Source organism: Lacerta agilis, chromosome 8 (genome assembly GCF_009819535.1).
Source record: "Lacerta agilis isolate rLacAgi1 chromosome 8, rLacAgi1.pri, whole genome shotgun sequence".
In the NCBI taxonomy this organism is placed as follows: Eukaryota; Metazoa; Chordata; class Lepidosauria; order Squamata; family Lacertidae; genus Lacerta; species Lacerta agilis.
The window spans coordinates 36,938,827-36,961,339 of record NC_046319.1 but is presented as its reverse complement, the minus strand read 5'-3'; the positions used below and the strand labels follow the sequence as shown (position 1 = coordinate 36,961,339).

Here is a 22,513-nt window from a genome sequence, read left to right as displayed (position 1 = left end):
TTTGGTTTATCTAGCTCAGTATTATCTACTACACTGACTTGCAACAGCTCTCTACAATTTCATGAAGGAGTCTCACCCACCCCTATGTGGAGATGCTGGAGACTGAGCCTGGGACAGCCACTGATCCACCACTGCCTAGGGGTAGTTGTTGTTTACAGAGCACTACTCAATACTAGGAACAGAGGACCTGTGATCTACTTTAGACAAGAGAGATAGGTGACAGCCACTGACCAAGTAAGCAGAAGGGCTAGGGAAGGGAAGGGGCCCCTTTTTATTTTGCATTCCTGATTATTTGTGCTTATAATGGTATTGGGGTGGTCTCACGAGGTTCTGCTTTCTGTACTGTTTGCACCTGCAAAAGTTTTTGGACTGCTTCATTTCCAGTCGGTGCATGTCCCATAACTTTCTGCTGAAATCTGGCAACCTTCCATACCCCAAATGTTCTGGCTTAATTTTTTGCCTCGCTTTTTGCAGCACTTCCACTCCACATGGCCATGATGTGGTGACATTGGGGAATTATTGTTGTTGTTCAGTCGTTCAGTCGTGTCCGACTCTTCGTGACCCTATGGACCAGAGCATGCCAGGCACGCCTATCCTTCACTGCCTCTCGCAGTTTGGCCAAACTCATGTTAGTAGCTTCGAGAACACTGCCCAACCATCTCATCCTCTGTCTTCCCCTTCTCCTTGAGAGCCAGTGTGGTGTAGTGGTTAAGAGTGGTAGACTCGTAATCTGGGGAACCGGGTTCGCGTCTCCGCTCCTCCACATGCAGCTGCTGGGTGACCTTGGGCTAGTCACACTTCTCTGAAGTCTCTCAGCCCCACTCACCTCACAGAGTGTTTGTTGTGGGGGAGGAAGGGAAAGGAGAATGTTAGCCGCTTTGAGACTCCTTCGGGTAGTGAAAAGCGGGGTATCAAATCCAAACTCTTCTTCTTCTTCCTTGTGCCCTCCATCTTTCCCAACACCAGGGTCTTTTCTAGGGAGTCTTCTCTTCTCATGAGGTGGCCAAAGTACTGGAGCCTCAACTTCAGGATCTGTCCTTCTAGTGAGCACTCAGGGCTGATTTCTTTAAGAATGGATAGGTTTGATCTTCTTGCAGTCCATGGGACTCTCAAGAGTCTCCTCCAGCACCATAATTCAAAAGCATCAATTCTTCGGCGATTATTACAGGATAACTCATCATTCAGACAGATGTGTGGATGGGTCCAGTTTATACCCACTGCCAGCGAACTATGGTTGCATCAGTGTTGCAGTATACGCTGCAAAAAAACCAAGCACCAGTCTGGAGTGGCCCTTTTGACGCTGGTGGAGAGGCAGGGCAGGTACCTTCAGCTTGAGGCTGCCAGCCACCCTTACAATCTCCCCCCCCAAAAAAACCTGGCACCCTCACAAAGCCTCCCCACAAAAACTGGGATCAGTGCCTGAGGAATGGCTCATTAGCATCTCATCTGCATTCACCACAGTAACGATTCCATTCCCCGAATGTTTAGGCAAAATTCTATTCCATTTCCATAAGAGCGCCAGCTTCTATCCCTTAAGAAGGTAGGTAGGAGGAGGAGGAGAGGAAAGGAGGGAGCTGTGATGCTATCCGGGTGCCGCAAATAACCAGCCTCAAATAACCAGCCCTCTGGAGCTGGAGATAAAGGGCAGGAGACGGCACTCGCTCTTCCCTTCCCTTCCGCTTCCCACTGCAGATCCTTTCCTTCATCAGAATAATTCCACTGTTAATCCAGGAGAGAGAGAGAGAGACTCTGATATTGCTAACGTAGAGAACGCAGGGAACAGGGCCTGCAGATTTGCGGCATTTTCTCCAACATTTCATATTATTTATTTAAAAAAATATTGGCTCCAGAATTTGTTTTCTTCTTACTGCAATAAAGGCCTTTTATTTTAGGCTATAAAAGTCCACTGTCCATGTGTGTCCGTGTTTACAAAGCTGTCACTTCTGAAGAACTCTTGGTTGGGTGTTTTTTTTTTTTAATCACTCATTTCTATTTTTTATATATTCAACATACTCGTATGAGCCATCATGTGAGCTTTATTTTGTTTAAACCAAATGGTTGCATATAATTTAAAATGATAAAATAAAAAATACAAGGAAACTCAGTGTTAATATCTGCAGAAAGCAACCGATGCAACAGCAAAGCAATAATATTCAGCAGAAACAACCAATGGGGGAGGGACTGCATCAGTAACATGCTGGAAGTCCTAGACAAGCATAAAAACTCTCTGCCTAGCACTGGAAAAACCTCAAATTTGTATGTGATGCAAGGCGGGACACACACATCCTGGAAGGCTTTCCACACATGGGGTGCCACAGCCACAACTGCCCCCCCCCAATCCACCTGCCTAACTTCAGAAGACAGGGGACTTAGAGGTAGGTCTCTGGAGAAAAACGTGAAGCTCGTCACTTAGCTGGTGAAGCTCTGAGTTTACTTTCCAGTCACAGGAAACTGATGGTCCATCTAGCTTAGTATTTGTTTGTCTTTAAGGTGCCACAAGACTCTTAGTTGTTCTGAGTGGCAGCAGATTTCCAGCGTTTCAGATGGAGTTTTCCTAGCCTCACCTCAGTCCTCATGATTTTGAATAAGAGCTGATTTCAATAGGAACATTGGAAGCTGCCTTCCAATCATAACAAGCGGCAATCCACAGAAAAAACTGATTGGCGCTTGCCAGTTCAGCAGTAAAGTGCAGGTTTTCCCAGGTAAGCTGGCAGGACAAATAATAATAATAAACATTATTTGGACACGGAGTTCTAAAGTCTGCACCTGTGCCTAGAAATGCGGCATAGAAGGAAGTCAGGATGAGTCCTGAGTCAGACCATTGGTCCATCTAGCTCAGTATCATCTTCATTGGCTAGCAGTGGCTCTCCAGAGTGGGCAGTTTTTCCTCTGCCCAAGCTACAGATGCCAGGGGTTGAAACTGGGTATATGTGCTGTACCACTGCGTGACAGTCCCTTTTGAACTCAAAAATAATGCATACATACCGCCGTCCCTTTTGCATTCTGTTTTAATATGAACTAGAAGAACAAATGCTTTGGTGAGCTGGACTCAATGATATTTCACCCACAAGACATAGGAGAAGGAGAAAGTGATCAGAATTGGGTCTGTCTTCACCACAGACTCTGTGTTCTGGCTCAGGGACACCAAATGGTGACTCCAGCATGCCGTGTTTCAACCTCCCGCCACAGGCAGTTAATGGCACCAGTCTGCCTGCTTTGCCTGCTCAAGAAATTACTCCAGGTGTAGTGACCCTGTACTTGTCTCCTCTCCCCTTCTTTATAATGTCTACACTATGTTTAGGCTACAGTTCTGTGCACACTTAACTTGTCAGTCAGCTCAGCCAAGTACACCAGTGGGACTCACTTCTGAGTAAACAACATGCCTAGGATTGCACTGTGAATTTGCAAAACAGCCTACAATCTTTGTTCTGTATTAACTCTCAAAGCAACGCTGTGAGGTTTGCTGGTCTTGTTCTCAGAGTGACTCTCCTGAGGCCACAAGTAAGTCAGTGGCAAAGGTGGTTGGGCTTGGATCTGATGTCCTCCCCACTCCATGAAACTGGCCTGGCAGCTGAATCTTATTTTGACACTGGTGATAGGATAGGGTCCTCCACTTGCACTGAGCACAGCAGACAGACTGCACGGTACATCCATCTGTGTTCAATCCCTGCCCCTCAAGATATGCCGCAAGAGGACTTCCGGCGGCGACGCCATTGCGGGTGGTCGTGGGCTGCTTCGGCTGCGAAGCACCCAGTCCATCCCGGGGGTTAGGAGCCCTGCTACTGCAAAGCGGGGCTCCGGTTGGGGTGCGGGAAGAGCGTCCCGCACCCTGGGCTCCCCGGCTGTGCCCGTTGTGGCTCCGAACCCTTCCCCCGCTCCCCCTGTAAAGGGGGAGTGGGGGTGAAGGGACGACGGAGCCGGGCTATAGGGGACATGCCCCAACCGGGATGTAAATGCGGCGACAAAGCCTGTGATGAGCGTCTAAGTTCTACCTGTCTTTAACGAGCTGATAAGAACCCAGTGGCTGTGAGTATTTGATTGACTCTTTGTATTCTTGGAACGATCTGGGGGAAAGAAGAAAGGCAGCCCGCCTCCCTCCCTTCGGGAGATGAAAGAAATTAACCGTTTAAGTGACTGCTGCTACAACAATCGATAGAAAGTATCTGGAATTTGAAAACTGAGACTGCTGAGATTTCCCTTCGGGGGTTAACTGGGGAAAAAATATCTCCATTTGAAGTTTTGGTCTTTATACTCCGGCTTCGGAGAAATGGCAACGACTTGGACTGTCGTGGGAAAAAATTGAAACAAAGGAAGGAAGAGACAGGAACTGAAATCTGACACTCACCCTCCCTTCTAAAATGCTGGACTTTGTGTTTGCACTGGTATTGAACTCTGGTTTAAAGGATGAGGAAATGCTCACTGTCTTGAAGCTGGAACTGCTTAATCGGAAACTGCAAGTTTTGAGTGGAATTATAAATAAAAAGGACTCACTTTCCACAGAGGAGGCTTTTCAAAAGTTTTATACAATGGAATCAAACCTTGGCAAAGAGCTGGGAGGGGTGCTTGAAGGATGGTTCGAAATGGCTGGGCAACTCCGGGAAAAGGAACCGATTTCTGGGGGTGGCAGCCCTGGAACGGGAAAATTTATAATATCCAGACTCCGAGGTGGCAGCTCGGGGGCAAGGGACATGGAATTAAGATTTCTACAAGAAGAAGAAGTATGGTACAAAGGTACGGAGGAGCCCAGAAAGGAAGTGATGAACACCCTGAAGCTCGATGCTAGGTTTGTTGTGAATGCCTGGATCTGTGGACATTCAGAAGAAGATAATTGGAGATCCGGTTCTGGTGAAAGACAGAAAAAGACAATGGACAGAGGGGGAGTGGGTTGAAGTATTAAATGTATAATCCAAATGGTCTGTCATGGTATCCGAAATCGGAGTGTGAAGTCTGTTAATTATAAGTTTATTTTAAATAAGTAAGGAGATATTGAATCTTAAGTCAAAAGCAGCATGATAAAGGATAGAAGAAATAAGTTTAGTTATAAGAATATATGGTTAAGATTTAGGTTATAATAAAAAGATCAAGATAATTGTGTTATTTTTAAGTAAAGTTAAATTTTTTTATAGAGAAAAGTTGTTAAGGAAATAGTATATTGATTTAAAACCGAAGATGAAAAGGCGGGGGAAGTCAAACGTCAAGATTCAGAAGTAGAAATTTTTTTTTGTAAGATATACAAATAAGAAGAAGAATCCTGACATTATGTGTATCTGTATTTGTTTTTGTATTTGTAGGTGTGGGGTTGGGTTTGTGTTATATTACGAAAATGCTAATAAATTCTGTTTAAAAAAAAAAAAAAGATATGCCGCAAGAGGTAGTTGCCTCGCTCTGCCTAAGAATATGGTCAGCCCTGTGAGTGGCTCATTTCGAAGCTTTCTTTCCACTATCCCTGAACTTGATATTCCACTCATCTTGAATGTCTGCTTTTCCTCCCATGCGTTCCACAGGTGGACCGATCAGAGGTCATCAGAAGCAACCTGAACCCCATCTTTGCCAAGGTCTTCATGGTTGACTATTACTTTGAGGAGGTGCAGAAACTGCGGTTTGAGGTGTATGACATTCATGGCCACAGCAGCATTGGGACCCACGATGACGACTTCTTGGGTGGCATGGAATGCACAGTGGGCCAGGTAAGGAGGGCCAGGTGCCGCCTCATCAGGTTGGCGCAAACAGTGGTAGCAGAATAGAACAGCTCTCCTTTGTTCCAAATGAGAGAAAGAGAAAGAGCTGCAGGGCCAATCTGGGAGCCAACAAAAAGGCCCAGTCCTTGTACCAAACTAGTTCAGTATTGCATTGCATTGCCTCTATATCCCACCTTTTCTCTAAGGAGCTCAAAATGGTATATGTGGTTCTCCCTGTCCTTGTTTAATCTCCACAACAACCCTGTGAGGTAGGTTAAGCTGAGAAGGAGTGACCAGCCCAAGGATATATTTTATATGTCCCCACAGCAGTTTGTAACCAAATGAATGCGGACCAAAAAATTGCTGAGGATTGCTTGGATGAACTTGAATTGAGGTGTGCATTGAATGTGAACTGAACTAATTGATTTTCCAAAGGGACAAATGTGAACTGGATTCAGTTCCCTTTTAGATATGCTGAAGTTGAGCTCAAACAAGTCCCTTTTAAAAATGGACTTTCTGAATTCTGCAAAGACCTGCCATCCACTTTCCTGCTGCGGCTTGTCCACAGCGATTGCACCTGTAAAAGCAAGAAGCAGCATGCAGACTGGAACTCTCCACTCTCTCTCGCCATGGGATAATTGCCAGCCATTGCCAGCCTCCTGTGGCTTTGCTGTGTGGCTCATGTGCAAAAGCACGGATGAGCAAGTATCTTGAAGGCTCCGAGCAGCTTCCACGGGGTCTGCCTCCTGCACCTCCCCCATGCCCAGCATGCTGCAGGATTCCCCCTCATTGTGCTTTTCTGTCAGGCAGAACCGTTGTGTGACTCACTCATTTTGGTCCCTGAGCCAGTGCTGAGATCATTTCCCATTAAAAAAAACCTTAAGAAGAGCCTGCCACATCAGACCTATGGCCCATCTAGTCCAGCATCCTGTTCTCACAATGGCCAACCAGATGCCTGTGGGAAGACCACAAGCAGAAAGTGAGCGCAATAGCACTCTCCCCATTTGTGATTCCCAGCAGCTGTTATTCAGAAGCATTGCTGCCTCTGACAGGGGAGATAGGGCATAACCACCAGGGTTAGTAGCCACTGATAACCTTCTCCTCCATGAATTTGTCCAATCCTCTTTTAAAACCATCCAAGTTGGTGACCACCACTGCCTCCTGTGGGAGTGAGCCCCATAACTATGCACTGCATGCCTATGTCTATGCTCTGGTGACCTCTAGGTTAGGTTACTGAAACGTGTTATATGTGGGACTGCCTCAAGCTCCTTCCTGCACCCCAATATGCCAATACAGTGGTACCTTGGGTTACAAACACCTCAGGTTACAGACTCTGCTAACCCAGAAGTAGTACCTCGGATTAAGAACTTTACCTCAGGATGAGAACAGAAATTGTGCTCCGGCGGCACGGCGGCAGCGAGAGGCCCCACTAGCTAAAGTGGTACCTCAGGTTAAGAAGGTTTCAGGTTAAGAACGGACCTCTGGAATGAATAGATGCCATATAATAGTCATTCCTCACTTGTACAAAACTTGAAATTCATAGACTCACATAGTTGGAAGGCCTCCCGAGTGTCATCTAGTCCAACCCCATTTAACTAAGTCCTGCTCAAAATCCACCCATTGAAATTAATGAACCGAAGTGAGTCATGTCCATTAACTTCAATGGGTCTACTCCTGAGTAGGAGTGGTGTTGAATTTCAGTGTGGCAGCACCTACACTCTGGAACTCCCTGTCTATTGACATCAGGCAGGCACCTTCTCTGTACTGCTTTCAACACCAGCTTAAAACATCATTCTTGAGGCAAGCCTATCCAGACACACAGATGTTGGCATGTTTTGATTTCTTTTAAACTTACTGTTCATTCCCATTATCTTTTAAAGGTTTTTGATTGATTGCTTTTAACAGATTTTTCGTGTTCATTTTAACATTTGTTGCGAAGCGCCTTGAGTTTTATTACAACCAAGCAGCATAGACAACATGGTCAAATAAACAAATCTTTTCTTTCTGCCCTCCTTTGCAGATTGTGGCCCAGAAGCGGGTGACCAAGCCTCTGTTCCTGAAGTACGGGAAGTATGCGGGCAAGTCCACCATTACGGTGAGCAGCCCGGTCACAGAAGCGGACATTTTATGACAGCCTTCTGGCCTCCATGACCTGAGGCCCTGTGGGGATTATGAGTTTTGGTTTTGTTCTTGTTATTATTAGGTATTTTATGTTTTTATTTTGTATTTTTATGCTGTGAACTGCCCGAGCTCTTCAGGTGGAGGGTGGTTTACAAAGTTAATAAATAAAATCTCCCCAAGGATGGCTTCTGACTGGCCTCCCTCTTGAACCTCCGCCCCACAACAGGTGACATCTGAAGAGATTTCTGGGGATAATGGTTTTGTGGAACTGTTCTTTCGAGCAAAGAAACTGGATGACAAGGTAACAGGGGCCACAAAGGACCCAACTCTCTCTCTCTCTCTCTCTCTCTCTCTCTCTCTCTCTCTCTCTCTCTCTCTCTCACACACACACACACACACACAGCATAGTGGTTGAGCCTTCCCATTTTTAGCCACATTCTGTTGGGAGGGCTGACTCTGGGCTCTTTATTGAAGCACCCATGGGCGGAGGGGAGCCAACAACATAATACATCTAATTAATTATTATTAAGCACATAAGAAGAACCCTGCTGGATCAGGCCAATAGCCTGTCTAGTCCAGCATCCTGTTCTCGCAGTGGCCAACTGGATGCCTGTCGGAAACCCGCAGGCAGAATTCAGGCACGAGAACAGGACCCTCCCATCCTGTGATTTCCAGCAACTGATATTCAGAAGCATTACTGCCTCTGGCTGTGGAGGCAGAGCATAGCCATCACGTCTTGCAGCCTTCAACAGCCCTGTCCTCCATGAAATAGCAGCAGCAGCAGCAGCAACAACAACTACAATATTAAATCACCTGACATCAATATCATGGGACTCATACCCTCCCTCCCCACAGGATCTCTTCAGCAAATCAGATCCCTTTCTGGAGATCTACCGGATCAATGATGATGGGAGTGAGCAGCTGGTTCACCGCACAGAGGTAAGAGTGTCCAGCGGAGGCCAAAAGGTATAATTCCCCAACACTTTCACTCCTGGCCAACTGACTGAGAACCCAGAGTGGAAGAGAGAATGAGGGTTCAGATCAAAGTGTGTTGCTCCTTTATTGTAGGCTCCTGGTATTCATCTTTGAGCTGGTCCTTCTAAAATCCTGGGGAAATGTTGGGGGGGGGGTGAGCAGTGGGACCACCTCTTTTACACCTTCCTGAGGAACTGAGAGGCAACTGGAATGTCCTGAATCGTGTGTTTATTTACTGGAATTCCACAAGGGCCTTAGAGAGAGATACAGGGAGGGGAAAACCCATGTCCACAGAAGCAGGCTATAAAAACACTACTATCCTTAAGAAAACCATAATAACACTACCAGAAGGAGAGAGAAAAGCAGAACTGTGCATTCTAAAAGGGGGGGGGGGAAGCTGCAACAGGGAAATAAACCTGAAACTTAAATGTAGAAAAGAGACTACAGTAGTTAACCCCTCATAGAGCTACAGTTCTCAGCAGCCTTAACAAACTACGGTTCCTAGGGTTCTTTGGGAGGACGCCATACACTTCAAATGTATGGTGTGGGTGTGGCCTCTGATTAGATGAGCCTCCAGGTGAAGGGAGCCAAGGATAGAGGCAGCCCCCTGAGAAGGAAAGTCCACTCTGTAAGACTTTGCTGTCAAGAATCACCAGCCCTCTCTTGCCTGTGCTTTGCAGTTTGTCAAGAACAACCTGAGTCCTGTGTGGGAGCCATTTAAAGTCTCACTGAACTCCCTGTGCAGCTGTGAGGAGAAGCGGAAGCTGAGGGTAAGTCCAAAATGGGAAAGAGGGGGGGAGAGCCTGTGACTGGACAGCACACTCAGCAGGGAGGCTGACCATGCCAGTAGTGCAGGGGCGAATTCAGAAGTGCAACATCCCTTCTTGATAGTCACAGCAACACCCCCTTACTGCCATGCCACCTTCTAAGATTATACAAGCAATAATTTTTTAATTATTCAATAACAATCATTAGGGATGCATTGCAATGACCAGTGCAGATTTCCATGTGCTGCCTTCCAGTGAGATCTATTATTTAAGTTGACGGAATATGCGCAACTTGCGGATTTAACATATAGAATAAGAGAGCAAGAAGAACATACATTTAAAGAAGGTTGGAAAACATTTATTGAGCATATAGAAAATGACTGTGTACAGTAGAAAATGCTGGCAGCATTAAGATAAATTCAACAGAGTAAATAATTTTAGATGGATGTAATAGTGGAAAACCGATTGCAATAGTTATTGCAAAATATGCAGGGATGTAAGATATGCAAAATGAACCGTGGAAAGAGAAGAAGGGAAGTCACTGGATATGTTAAAGTATGTAAAATGTTTATTTGAAATGGTAAAACATGAGAAATGGTAAAAAATGAGAGATCTACTATTTTCTGTCCACATAAATAGGCAAATGATCTAGAGTGCTCAAATATCTAGTTGTGGTTTCCATGAAGTTTCATTGTACATAGCAGAACATGCACATATTCTCTTGAAAGGGAAGCACCTTGTGTTTCAGTGTTCCAAAAGGCTTAGCTTTGGAGCATCCAGAACCATCGCCACTCCCGCCTCCTCTGTGGTTTTCCTGTGTGCCTTCTCCAGAGTGACGCTAGGAGCCAATCCTTAGTGGCAGACCCACCTTCTTTCACTCTGATTGGCTCCAATCAGCACAAAGGGTGAGAAGGCTTCTTCTGAGTGGCTAAATTGCTCCCCTTTCATGCTGATGGGGCAGCTCTAGGATGCTGGAGACTGGAACTCTGCTGGGACCCTGCTGCAGAAAGAGTAATGGATCTTCGACCCTTGCCCCCAACCCTGGACCATTACACCACTGGGCCTTGCACCAGAAGGAGGCTTACTCAGCCTTTCCACGCACTAAGCATCTCTCTCTTTTTCTCTTTCTCCCTCTCTGCATTTAGTGCGTCGTATTTGACTATGACTCCCGGGGCAAACACGACTTCATCGGAGAATTTTACACCACCTTTGAGGAGATGCAGAAAGCGATGGGGGGCAACAAGGTTGGTGTGTGGAGAGGAGTGTGAGAGAGGCCCACGTGACAGCCCACCATGTGCTTGTAATGGACAAGGGTCCCCCCTCTCATTTTGGGGGCCCCTTGGGGAAGACATGCTCCATGGGGCCCCCTCTGCCAGTGAGCCAACCTCCTTCCTGCAGAAGGGCTCTTTTCAGTGGGGCCTTGCTGGGGTGGGGACCCTTGGCAGATGCCTAACCATGCCATCCCTTGGGACCAGCCCTTCCCACCCACTTTCCCTTTCTCTGTTTTAGATGGCTTAGCATGAGCATGCCCTGGGAAGGATGCCCCAAGGGTTGACATACACACAGTCAGGTTCCCTTTTCATTCAGATCTTGCTTGGTCCCAGCTGAACACAACATGTGTCCAGCACCAGGTGTTGTGATCTCGCTTGCTCAGACCCCCCACTTGACTTGATGGAGCTTGCAAGGGAGACACCTGGTATGGGAAGGGAACGCTTGCATTTCCCAGCGGTGCCTGCCTCTCATAAGGGCGGTATACCTGCTCACCTTTGCTTCTCCTCCCCAAATCAGATCCAGTGGGATTGTATGAATCCGAAGTACAAGCTGAAGAAGCGAAACTACAAGAACTCGGGTGTGGTCATTCTCTTAGACTTGAAGGTGAGTTGTGCAGTGGGGAGGGTGTACACAAGATGGGACAGTTTTCCTCTGAGAGAAGAGGCTGCACAATGCCTGGGGGAGGGGGAAATCTACTTGGGTAGGGGTAGAAGGGTAGCAAGGCATCTTTGCAACCCAGCAGAAACACTGAACCTTTTGCTGCTGGCTACCCCTTCACTCCCCCAGTCTGGCTGTGCCAGTTTGGTATCAGAGAGTAGGGATGAGGAAGAAACTTGAGTCAGTTTTCATTAAAAGGGGAACTGACCCCATTTACACTTTCCCAAACAATAAGCAAGCTAATTCACAGCCATCTTCAAAATTCGCAGTTCTCAGAATTTTGTAAAGTACTTCTCCAAACAAGTAAGTTGTTCAGAAGTAATGTACACCTAAAAGAATAAAGCATGCATATAAATGCATATGATAGTGAAAGTAACATACAAATATGCATTACATATGGGGAAATTGCTTTGGAAACATGTGTGTGTTTGGCAAAACTGCATACAGGGTTGTATATATTGGGAGAAATTAACACTGAAATGCTGATGAAAACATTAAAAAACAACAACAACTAACCAATGTGGAATTGCAGAGAACTGAATTTAAGATTGGAAAAAATGAGAAATGGAGAGAAAGCAATGTGGAGTATATTTGCCCATCTCTGACTGGGAATTTCTCCAGATCTTTCCCCTCTGGAATCTGGTGGGTTGCTGAGCTGTAAGCAAGGCCAGGTCCTCATGGAATTCTCTCCCCCCCCCTTCCACCTGGATGTGCAGCCTTAATGGCTGCCTCCTCATGCCTGGAAGACTGCAGGAGGAAGGTGGATGTGCCCACCCATGGCATTGGCTAACACGCTCTTTGTCTGAAAGATTCACAGGGTCTACTCCTTCCTGGATTACATCATGGGTGGTTGCCAGATCCACTTCACGGTGAGTAGCAACGTTTGCCTTCCCCTGCTGCGCAGTGCATCCATTCTAGCCTCATCTGAACATCATGGGATGGTCTGGGTTTTTAAGCCAAGTCTTCTGATGAGTGTGTGTCTTTCACCAGAGGCCAGTCCATTAGGGCAAATGGGGCACTGCCCCAGCAACCTCAGTCTATGCCCAGCCATCCCCACCTGCCTGCCTTCTTACTTCCAACCAGTCCTATCAGCTTCCTCGTCCTCAGTTACAAGTGTTGTCCTTGTAGAATTCAGCAGGGGAAAGGAGAATGGGGACAAAACTAGAGCTAGTTGGCTCTGTTTGCCATTGGCTCTGGCGCCACCTACTGTTGGGCTCCCTCCCTTCTGCCCTACCAGTCCCAATGGGCACCAGCACCGATGCTCAGCCTGGAGGAGAAAGATAGAAACAAAAGCAGAACGTGTTGTTGGCTCTGAGTCTGCCTGTTTTTGGCTCTGGCTCCACCTAATGTTGGCCTCCCTGCCTTCCACCCTACCAGTCTAAATGGGCACCAGTGAGCCCTTTATATTTCCATATGTGAAGCAGAAACATCCTGCCTTTTCACATGCTGCAAATCCGTGGGGGCCTGTCACTGTCCTGGATCGCCATGCTTGTTCGAGGTTCAAAAGCATGTTCCACACATTGCAGTAGAACAGAAATACAGAAAACCCTCCAAACACTGCATATGCTCAAAGGCAGTGTAGATCTCAGTAAAGATGCTAGGCTTGTCAACTCTCACCCATATGGGGATGTCACTTCCCTGGTTGCTGTCGCTAACACTGTCGTAGGATACAGGCTTAGGGTATGCTATCTGCACACGTGTGCACACAAACAGCCCTTGCCTTGGCAGGCCAGCTTGTCACGTGCAAATCAACTACAGGCTTGGCCAGGCAGTTTTTGCAAATGGAGGCTTCTTCAGTGATCTTCCCCCAGGCCTTGGTGAGATGCCAGGTGGGCATGTGTGGGGAGCAGCTCCTTTTCCTCCTCGGGCTTTCACAGTCCCTGCTGCCAGGCTTTCACTGCAGCTCCGCACAGATTTTTCTCCCTTGAAAACAACCAGCGCCCAGATTGCGTTTTGAAAGAGCATCTCTCCTTCTTGGAGTGAGTCAGATCCTAGAACATTCAAGGAACAGATTGCTGGCTCTTAGCCTCTCCGCTTGCTGGGATACGAGCTGGGAACGATCCCAGGAATTAGAGGCTCACCATGTCTGGAGGTGCCAAGGCCTGTTGCTTGTTGGTGCCGCGACGTAGAGGCAAACAGCAGAGCAAGAACGAAATGGTAGAAGCATGTGGCACAAAGCTGTGCTGTGCTTGGTGCTGCCCCTGGTGGGGAAAACGGGAAAGCGCACCAAGATGGCACTCCTCCCTTTGAGTCCAAGTCTACTGGCAAATGCCAGTTTTCAGGAGATATCAGGTTGGGATGGATCCATTCAGCCACTTAGCAAAGGGAGGAGAAGGAATCATAGAATTGTAGAGTTGGAAGGGATCCCAAAGGCCATCTAGTCTAACCCCCTGCAATGCAGGAATCACAACTAAATAATCCCTGGCAGATGGCCATCCAACTTCTGCTTCAAAATCTCCCATGATGGAGAGTCCACCACTTCTGAGGCCACCAGTAAGTTCTTCCAAAAGTTTAGTTGGAATCTACTTTCTTGTAATTTGAATCCATTGGTTCAAGTGCTACCCTCTGGAGAAGCAGAAAACAAGCTTGCTCCATCTTCTATCTTCCAAGGAAGAGAAGAGGCTCGTTGCTCTGGGCCCCTTTTGCATCCATAGTCAGCAAATTGCTTGGCTAAATAGCAACCTTCTTCAACCTGGTGCCCTCAAGATGTTTTGGACAAGAACTACCATCAGGTCCAGCCAGCACAGCTGTGTTGTCTGGGGCTGCTGGGAGTTTTAGGGTGCTTCACTACAGTGTGGGAGGAATATACGTAAATGCCTACGAGGAAGCTTAAGTTTGGGCAATGGATTAAAGCACCCTAACGCAACAAATCCACTTTAGAAAAAGAAACCCTCTTTTCTCAATTAGGAAAGTTACAGGAAAATGCATTGAAAAGTGTGGAATAAATGAATGATCAATGAGAGATGCATAACTGCTATATGAACAAATCAGGATGAGTGCAAGATTAATGCTTTATGCCTTATTGGAAGGGAGCTCATTGGTATAGTGGTTAGTGTTGGACCTAGGAGCATGGGCGTAGCCAAGATTTATGTGGGAGGGGGGCAGGACTGAGCTATCTGTGGTGCAATTGGTAGTTAAGTATTTTTATTTATTTACTTGATGGGAGGCAGCTGTGCCCCCCCCCCCCGCCCACTGGCTACGTTCATGCCTGGGAGAGACCAGGGTTCATATCCTCACTCAGCCATGAAGTTCACTGGGTGACCTTGGGCCTCTCAGCCTAACCTACCTTGCAGGGTTGTTGTGGGGATTAAATGAGGAAGGGGAAGAACCACATCCACCACCCTGAGCTCCTTGGAGAAAAAGATGGGATATAAATGTGATAAATAAATAAATTAGAAGTTCCCCACAAAGAAATCTGAAGGAATGCTCAGTAAGGACTAGATCTATTCTAAGCTCCGTGTCAGCTTTGCGTGAACAAGTCAAGAAGAAAGCTCAATAAATGGGAGTCATCTGCGGAGCAGATAGTCAGAAACATTGGCTGGCTGGGTGTGCTTTGCCAGATATTTCAGGGCTGCTCCAAACTCTCCTTGTAAAACTGCTAAGCACTGCAGCTGGAGATGGAGTGAGGATCTTAACAGAGCTTCCTGGTTCTGCCTTGTTGAGTGGGAGGTGGCCATCATCCAGGCTACCACCTTCAAGCCTACCATTTTGGGATTTATCTGCCTCCTACTAACTCACTTCTGGTTTTGATGGGTCTATTCTCATAGAATATTCTCATAGCAAAGGTGGCGCTGTGGGTTAAACCATAGAACCTAGGACTTGCCGATCAGGTCAGTGATTTGAATCCCTGCAACGGGGTGAGCTCCTGTTGCTAGGTCCCTGCTCCTGCCCACCTAGCAGTTCGAAAGCACATCAAAGTGCAAGTAGATAAATAGGTACCACTCTGGCGGGAAGGTAAACGGCATTTCTGAGTGCTGTACACTGGCTCCCTCGGCCAATAAAGTGAGATGAGCGCTGCAACCCCAGAGTCGTCCACGACTGGACCTAATGGTCAGGGGTCCTTTTACCTTTACTATTCTCATAAACCTGCAAACGGCACATTTGCATCACTGCATGAACGGCAGACCAACACGGCTACCTACCTGTAACTACAAATTGTTGTGACTTTCCTATCAGGCATCTGTGAAAAGGGCGATCTGTGCAGGTTGTCCTGAGGCAGTTCCTTGCTAGACAAAAGTCTTGTCACAAGAGTGTCAGTTGCAGGCATTTTGTTTCCATGGGAACTAATTGTTAGAACATTTTCTGGGTGTGTGCGCAAAAGACAGAACTCCCCACCCGCAGCAAAGGGATGTTTTAATCTAGGTGTCTGTGTTGTAAAAGAAGAGCAGACTGTGGTTTGAGTGAAACTGAGAGAAAGAAGCAGGGAGATGCTCTTTTAAGCATCTTAGTGTGTTGCCTGCCTGCATTGAGATCTGATGTGGGGACCATGGACTTTGGCATGTTTAAACCAAAACTAGAAGATCTGTAACATTTCAAGGTAGTTTGGACTCCCAACCATCCCCAGTCACCCTGGCAGACCATCACAAATGAAGACATGAATTGCTGTTTGTTCTGATTCAGCATTAAATAGCGTGATTTCCTGGGGAATGTGTGTGTGTGTGCGGGGGACGACAACAACATTCGGACATGGAACTTTAAAGGAAGGTTCTGTGCCTAGAAAATGAGTGGCAAAAGGTAAGTATGAATGTGAGGTTATCCAAGAAGATAGTTTAGCTAACCAAGTGGAGGGTTTCCTCTCTGCTCTTCTGCCTTCCCAGGTGGCCATTGACTTCACAGCTTCCAACGGAGACCCCCGAAACAGCTGCTCCCTCCACTACATCAACCCCTACCAGCCCAATGAATACCTGAAGGCACTGGTAGCCGTGGGGGAGATTTGTCAAGACTATGACAGGTGACCTGATGTGTCTTGGCTCCTACTCTTGCTTCCCGTGCAGACCTGAGCCCCCGTGCCTCTTACTCACCACCAGCCCCGCCTAAGGACATCTGGGCTGGGGCAGGGCAGAGAGAGTAGGGCAGGAAAAGCCACAACATCCATGGGGGGGGGAGGAGACTGGGGGCTTGGAGCCCACAAGTCTGCCTCCTCTTTCAGCCAAGCTTGTAGAAGGAGGATGATTTTGGACTCCAGCTCCCATTAGCCCCAGACAGCATGGCCAGGGATGATGGGAGTTGTAGTCTGGCAGCACCTGGAGAGCCACCAGTGCTCTACTCCTGCTGTAGCATATTCATCAATGTACTTGGTATACCAGAGTCGCCCCCTGGAATGAACACAACTGTGTCTTGAAGAACATGGTCAAATGAGATGTGGTCTTAGATGCATCTTCAGTTAATTATTTTATTGCTTTATATCCCGCCTTTCATCCATCATGGAACCTAAGGTAGTGTACAGGTAGTTCCCAGGTGTTCACCCATCCAGACATTGACTAGACCCAGACCTTCTTTTCTTCAGGAACATGGGAGTGGCCTCTAGTGCCTTTGGATTATACCCTTTGCATTTAATGTGCACACCTTTTAAAAATAATGCAGAGAGCTGATGGGTGGGTGGGGCTGATCATTTTTTCAGATCTGAACAGGTGAGAAGAGGAGTTTAGCCCTTTCCTAATCTGCTGATGTGTGTGGCATTGTGGTCTAAACCACTGAGTCTCTTGAGCTTGCTGATCGGAAGGCCAGCTGTTTGAATCTGTGCAATGGTGGTGAGCTCCCGTTGCTCTGTCCCAGCTTTTGCCAGCCTAGCAATTTGAAAGCACACCAGTGCAAGTAGATAAATAGGAACTCCTGTGGCGGGAAGGTAAACGGCATTTCCATGAGCTCTGGCTTCCATCATGGTGTTCCATTGCGGCAGAAGCGGTTTAGTCATGCTGGCCAAATGGAAAGCTGTCTGTGGATAAATGCCAGCTCCCTCGGCCTGAAAAGTGAGATGAGCACCGCACCCCAATGTTGCCGTTGACTGGACTTAACCATCCAGGGGGTCCTTTACCTTTTTCTACCTTTACATGTGCTGTACTTCTAACAAAAGTTCCAGGTTCCACCCCAATGCAACTAGCTGCTCTGGGAAAAGCCATTTTCATCAAGCTAAACTCTCCCTGCAAACCTGCTGCACTTCTGATAATTATCGCCACCCCCTAGAAGCTATTGTGTGCATTTACAAAAATGCACATTAAATGAAGATGCATTTAAGGGTTGCATCCAGTTTCACCCTTAGTGCTAGAACAGTTGCACAAGCAACCTTTGCGTCTGCTTGGGCTGATAATGTTTCATCCCCAGCAACAAGGGAGAATGGCTCACGAACAGCATCTCTGCACCACAAGAATGAAGTATGATAGGGAGAAACCTCTCACATGGTGTGAGGCTGGATGCCCTGGGCTGTCCCTGAGCATCTTCCAGAACTGAGTGGGCAGAGGAACAGGAAAGAGGTCACTAGTCACATCTGCACCATACATTTAAAGCCACCACACATGGCTTCCCTCAATGAATCATGGTGCTGTAGTCCACTACTCAAAGAGCTATAGTTCCCAGCACCCTTAACAACGTACAGTTCCCAGGATAGCTTGGGGAAAGCCATCTGCTTAAAATATATGGTGTGGGTGTTACAGTGTGAATGTGCCCTTGGTTTCCTGGGGTGCCTCTTCATGCGTTTACAGTGTTAAACCAAGAGTGCAGGGAAACCATTCCAATGCACACCCTAAGACCTTGCACCCTGCTTCTCCACAGTGATAAGAAATTCTCCGCCTTAGGCTTTGGAGCCAGAATCCCACCCAACTACGAAGTAAGTGAAGGACAATCTGGGAAATGATGGGGCTGGGAGGCCAAAGAGGCCCCTGGACAAGGTTGGAAATAAGGGAGGATAGGGAGGGATCAGTGCCAGAGGAGGGTGCAAGAAGGAAGGGCTGGTGTTGTGGGTCCCTTTCATATACATGCTGATGTTCTTCTTTCCTGTCCTGGGCAGATCTCCCATGATTTTGCCATTAACTTCAACCCAAACGATGATGAGTGTGAAGGTAAGAAGCTGACCAGGGTTGCTTTGGAGTTTTCATTCCACTGCCCCCCCCCAAGCCAATGCCTGAGTCTATCACACCCCCAACCCCTGAGTCCATCAGGACTGTACTTGTACCTGGATTGGCACTTCTGGGTCTGTTTTCAGGAGAGGGCCATAGCTCAGCAGGAAGAGCCTTGGCTTTGCATGCAAAAAGTCTCAGGTTCAATCCCTGGAAGCATCTCCAGATGGGACTGGAAAATGTTTCTGCTTGAAACCCTGGAGATTGCCTTATCACAGTGCTCCACTGAAGCCAATGGCTTCTGGCCACCCCTAACCACAGCCTTTCCCTCTTTGTGCTAGGAATCCAAGGCGTGGTGGAGTCCTATCAAAACTGCTTGCCCAAGATACAGCTCTACGGGCCAACCAATGTGGCGCCTATCATTTCCAAGGTAGCCAGAGTCGCAGCGGACGAGGAGAAAACAAAGGAAGCCTCCGTAAGTGGGCCACCAAGCCTGGGGCTGCAGATCAGTTGTGGAGTGCCTGATTTGCATGCAGAAGGCTCCAGGTTCAATCCATGGCATCTCCAGGCAGGGCTGGGAGAGTCTCCTGCCCAAGACTCTGAAGAGCTGCTGCCAGTTAAAGTGTCAGCAGTACTAAGCTAGGTGGACCAGTGGCTTCCTAGGTTCCCTGTATTTTCTCACCGTAGCTCGGTAGCAGAGCATCTGCTTTGTATCCAGAAAGTACCATGTTCAATCCTGGCATCTCCAGACAGGGCTAGGAAAGTATCCTTCCTGAAACCCTGGAGAGTTGTTGTCAGTTAGCACAGACAACACTGAGCTCCCTGGTCCATCTTCTGCCTTGGTATAAGGCAGCTTCCTATGTTCTGGGTTGGTTAGGATGGCAAGGCTGCTCTCACCCCAGAATTTCAAGGATTTGTGTGCGAGCTGAAATCTGGATGCTTCATAGCCCTGCCCCCTCACCCTGTCCTGCTTGATGGAAATCTACCAAGTGCTGGGGCTGGGGGATTCACATTCTGGAGGGTTTGCTTGGGCCATTTGCTTGCATGCACAAAAGCCCTGGACAGGCTAAAGGGACTTTAACTAAATTCTCCTTCATTATTTACACACACCAAGTACTCTGGGACCCAGGGACTTGCCAGTTTGGATTCTTCTGGGATCTTGTTAGCTCTTTGCTCGCTGAATGTCTGAATGCTTTACTGCTGAGCCCATCAATTAGTGACAGTAGTTAATGTGGCATTACGGGCCTGAGCTTCAGGTGGGTGGGTAGGAGCTGGAAATTGCATTTCCTGACTTGGTTTGAGCTGTGCATGAAGGATGCCAACCTGAGGGGGCTTTCTCTGGGTGGGGGTAAGCAGAGACTATTGTGGGCTCAGTGTGTTTGGTGACGGGGAATAGCAAACTTGAGGGTGTGGGCCCACTGCAGTTGTTGGACTCCAGCTCCCAGCAATCATCAGAGCCAATATCTAAGGATGATAGGAAATGCAGGCCAGCAACTTTCCAGAGGGCATAGGGACCTTCTGTGCTGGTGACCTCAAGGCTTTTATTGGTACCTTGAAAGCTGCATTGCCTCTTTGGTCTTTGTGCTGCACTGTCTATTGTGGGCAGCTTGCTGGATGCTTATGGGAAGAGGCCAGAAACCACCTTGGTTGTGAGTCCTGGGGGACCTGCTCCCTGCCTTGCAGGCCTTTTCCACCTGGCCTGGGAGGGTGGGGCCAGGACTGACTCCAGCTACAAAAGTTGAGGCTGTGGAACAGACTCTTGAGCTGGGGTAATATTTAGGGTTTTTTTGTTATGGACATTGTTCAGCATGTACTTTTTATTCATTGTTCATGACTACTATTGTTATTTTTGTGATTATATAATTTTTTATTTTTTATTTTTTTATTTATTTTAGAAGTTGTAAGCCACCTTGAACATGGTTTTAACTTTGGAAAAGTGGCATTCAAATAAAATGCATCTTGTATGAGGAACTGTGCTCCAAATTCCCGCAATGAACCTCAGAGATCCTTTTGCGGCTGGACCTTCTAGCCTCCCTCCTGGTTCCCTTTTCCCTGACCCCTCATCTTTTTCATATCTCTCTCTCTCTCTCTCTGCAGCAATATTTCATCCTGCTGATCCTGACGGACGGGGTCGTGAGTGACATGGGAGACACGCGGGAGGCCATTGTCCGGGCCTCCTACCTGCCCATGTCCATCATCATCGTAGGCGTGGGCAACGCCGATTTCACTGACATGCAGGTCTTGGATGGGGATGATGGCATCCTGCGCTCCCCCAAAGGCGAGCCCGTTCTGCGTGACATTGTGCAGTTTGTCCCCTTCCGAGAGTTCAAGAATGTAAGTTGCCCTGCAGTGCAGACACTCTTGCATCTTCCCCCTAGTTTCTCCCGCTCTGTTAGGACAGACTTGTTTTCTCTGGTGTTGCATGCATCTCTTACAGATTCTAAACCCAGAGTTACAGGATCACAGTGCTGGAAGATACCCTCTTCTTAACACATCTGATACTAACTCCTCTTAGTACCAGCCTGGCTGGAATGTGTTCTTGAACACTGATCATGCCTCTCGGTTGCCTGGGTGGAGGATAGAGCAGGTGTTTGTGAGCGTCTGTAGAAACTAGTCTACTGATTTTTATTTCAGGAAGCCTACCCAGGCATATGATTTAGTTCTACCTAGTTGTCTTTAACATTTTGCTGAGTTTATGTGTGCATTATCAATAATTGTTTTATTTTGAGTTTTTTTAAAAAAACTTAGAGGTTTTTTTTTTAAAAGAAATATCTCACATTTTTTTAGAAATTATAAACAACACCGGTTCTAAATCCATTTACAATATACACATTATGCTCATAGTATCAAAACACAATTTGCCCTATAAAATCCCCATTTCGGGGGGGGGGGGGGAATCTACTGTATCCATTAAATCTATTCAATTACTGTATAAGATACAACGAACAGAGACACCTCTTTTTAAGATAAATTAATGAATAACATCTGGCAAACTATTTAATTCCATTTCCATTATATTTCACAGACTTAAATGTCTCCCCTCAATGGGCATGGGTTTACTGAGTCCTGTTCACCATTTTTTATTAAGTAGTTTATCCATCCCATCCCTCAAATAATAAATAAATAAATAAATATGATTGGCTTGTAAAAAAAGAAGAAAGAAATTAGCCTTCTCTACAAAGGCAAAAAAATAAAAAAATCACATTTATTGCTCTGCCCGCTTTTGCCCTGAGGCAAAGGGGAAAAGGGGTCCCCCAACCTCTGATTTTGCAGCTGAAGAGCACAATGGTGCGGGAAGAGTGATCTTGGCCACTAGCATAGACTGTGACTTGCAGTGTCTCCCCCGAAACCCTCCCAGCCCTGAAACATGAGGGGGTGGAGAGGGCTGAGTAGTGTAGGGGCAGGGCAGGACAGGCCTGCTGGGGGTTTTCTCTTTCACTTTGCCTGTTTTCTCGCTCCACAGCATGTCGGAAAGGAAAATCCATAGTTGGGTATTTCTGGCAGCCGGAGGCACAAGACGCTTGGCCATTGCGAAGGCCTAATTGGGCTTGATTGTCAGTAATTTAGGCCTCGGGAGACAAGCTGTCTGTTGCTTAGCCCGAGTGAGCTGTGAGGCGAGATTAACCCTCTGGGCCCTGGCGCCAAGAGCGCCGAGAAGTGACAGGCGCTATTAGTCGAGAGAGAGGCAGACGCAGACCTTCTCTGCGGGAAGGAGGAGGGAGACAACTTGCCCTTCCTCAGAATGCCCTCATCCTGGCAACATTCCCAATCCTGCTCAGGAGGAGGAAGGGAAGCAGCAAAGCAGGGGGTTTTCTTCTGTGGAGGGGGGGGTGAACTTGCAAGGCTATGAGGTCTCTGCATTAGGGATTTTTGGGGAGGGCTGTAACTCAGTGGCAGAGCACCTGTTTTGCATGCAGAAAGTCCCAAGTTAAATCTCCATCATCTCCAAAAAGAGTTGGGAGGGACCCATGTCTGAAGCCCTGGAGAACCA

General features: G+C 47.3%; 1 protein-coding gene across 1 annotated transcript in view; it reads left to right on the top strand.

The window, feature by feature from the left end:
- Window positions 1-22,513, top strand: part of CPNE7 (copine 7) — a 39,319-nt gene that overhangs the window by 14,409 nt on the left and 2,397 nt on the right. Inside the window, exons 2-14 of the mRNA XM_033156959.1 lie at window positions 5,505-5,687; window positions 7,699-7,773; window positions 8,026-8,100; window positions 8,655-8,738; window positions 9,455-9,544; window positions 10,687-10,785; window positions 11,330-11,416; window positions 12,280-12,339; window positions 16,288-16,421; window positions 18,239-18,293; window positions 18,474-18,525; window positions 18,864-18,997; window positions 20,620-20,856. Coding sequence (XP_033012850.1) covers window positions 5,505-5,687; window positions 7,699-7,773; window positions 8,026-8,100; window positions 8,655-8,738; window positions 9,455-9,544; window positions 10,687-10,785; window positions 11,330-11,416; window positions 12,280-12,339; window positions 16,288-16,421; window positions 18,239-18,293; window positions 18,474-18,525; window positions 18,864-18,997; window positions 20,620-20,856 — 1,365 coding nt within the window. The remainder of the gene's footprint in view (window positions 1-5,504; window positions 5,688-7,698; window positions 7,774-8,025; window positions 8,101-8,654; window positions 8,739-9,454; window positions 9,545-10,686; window positions 10,786-11,329; window positions 11,417-12,279; window positions 12,340-16,287; window positions 16,422-18,238; window positions 18,294-18,473; window positions 18,526-18,863; window positions 18,998-20,619; window positions 20,857-22,513) is intronic.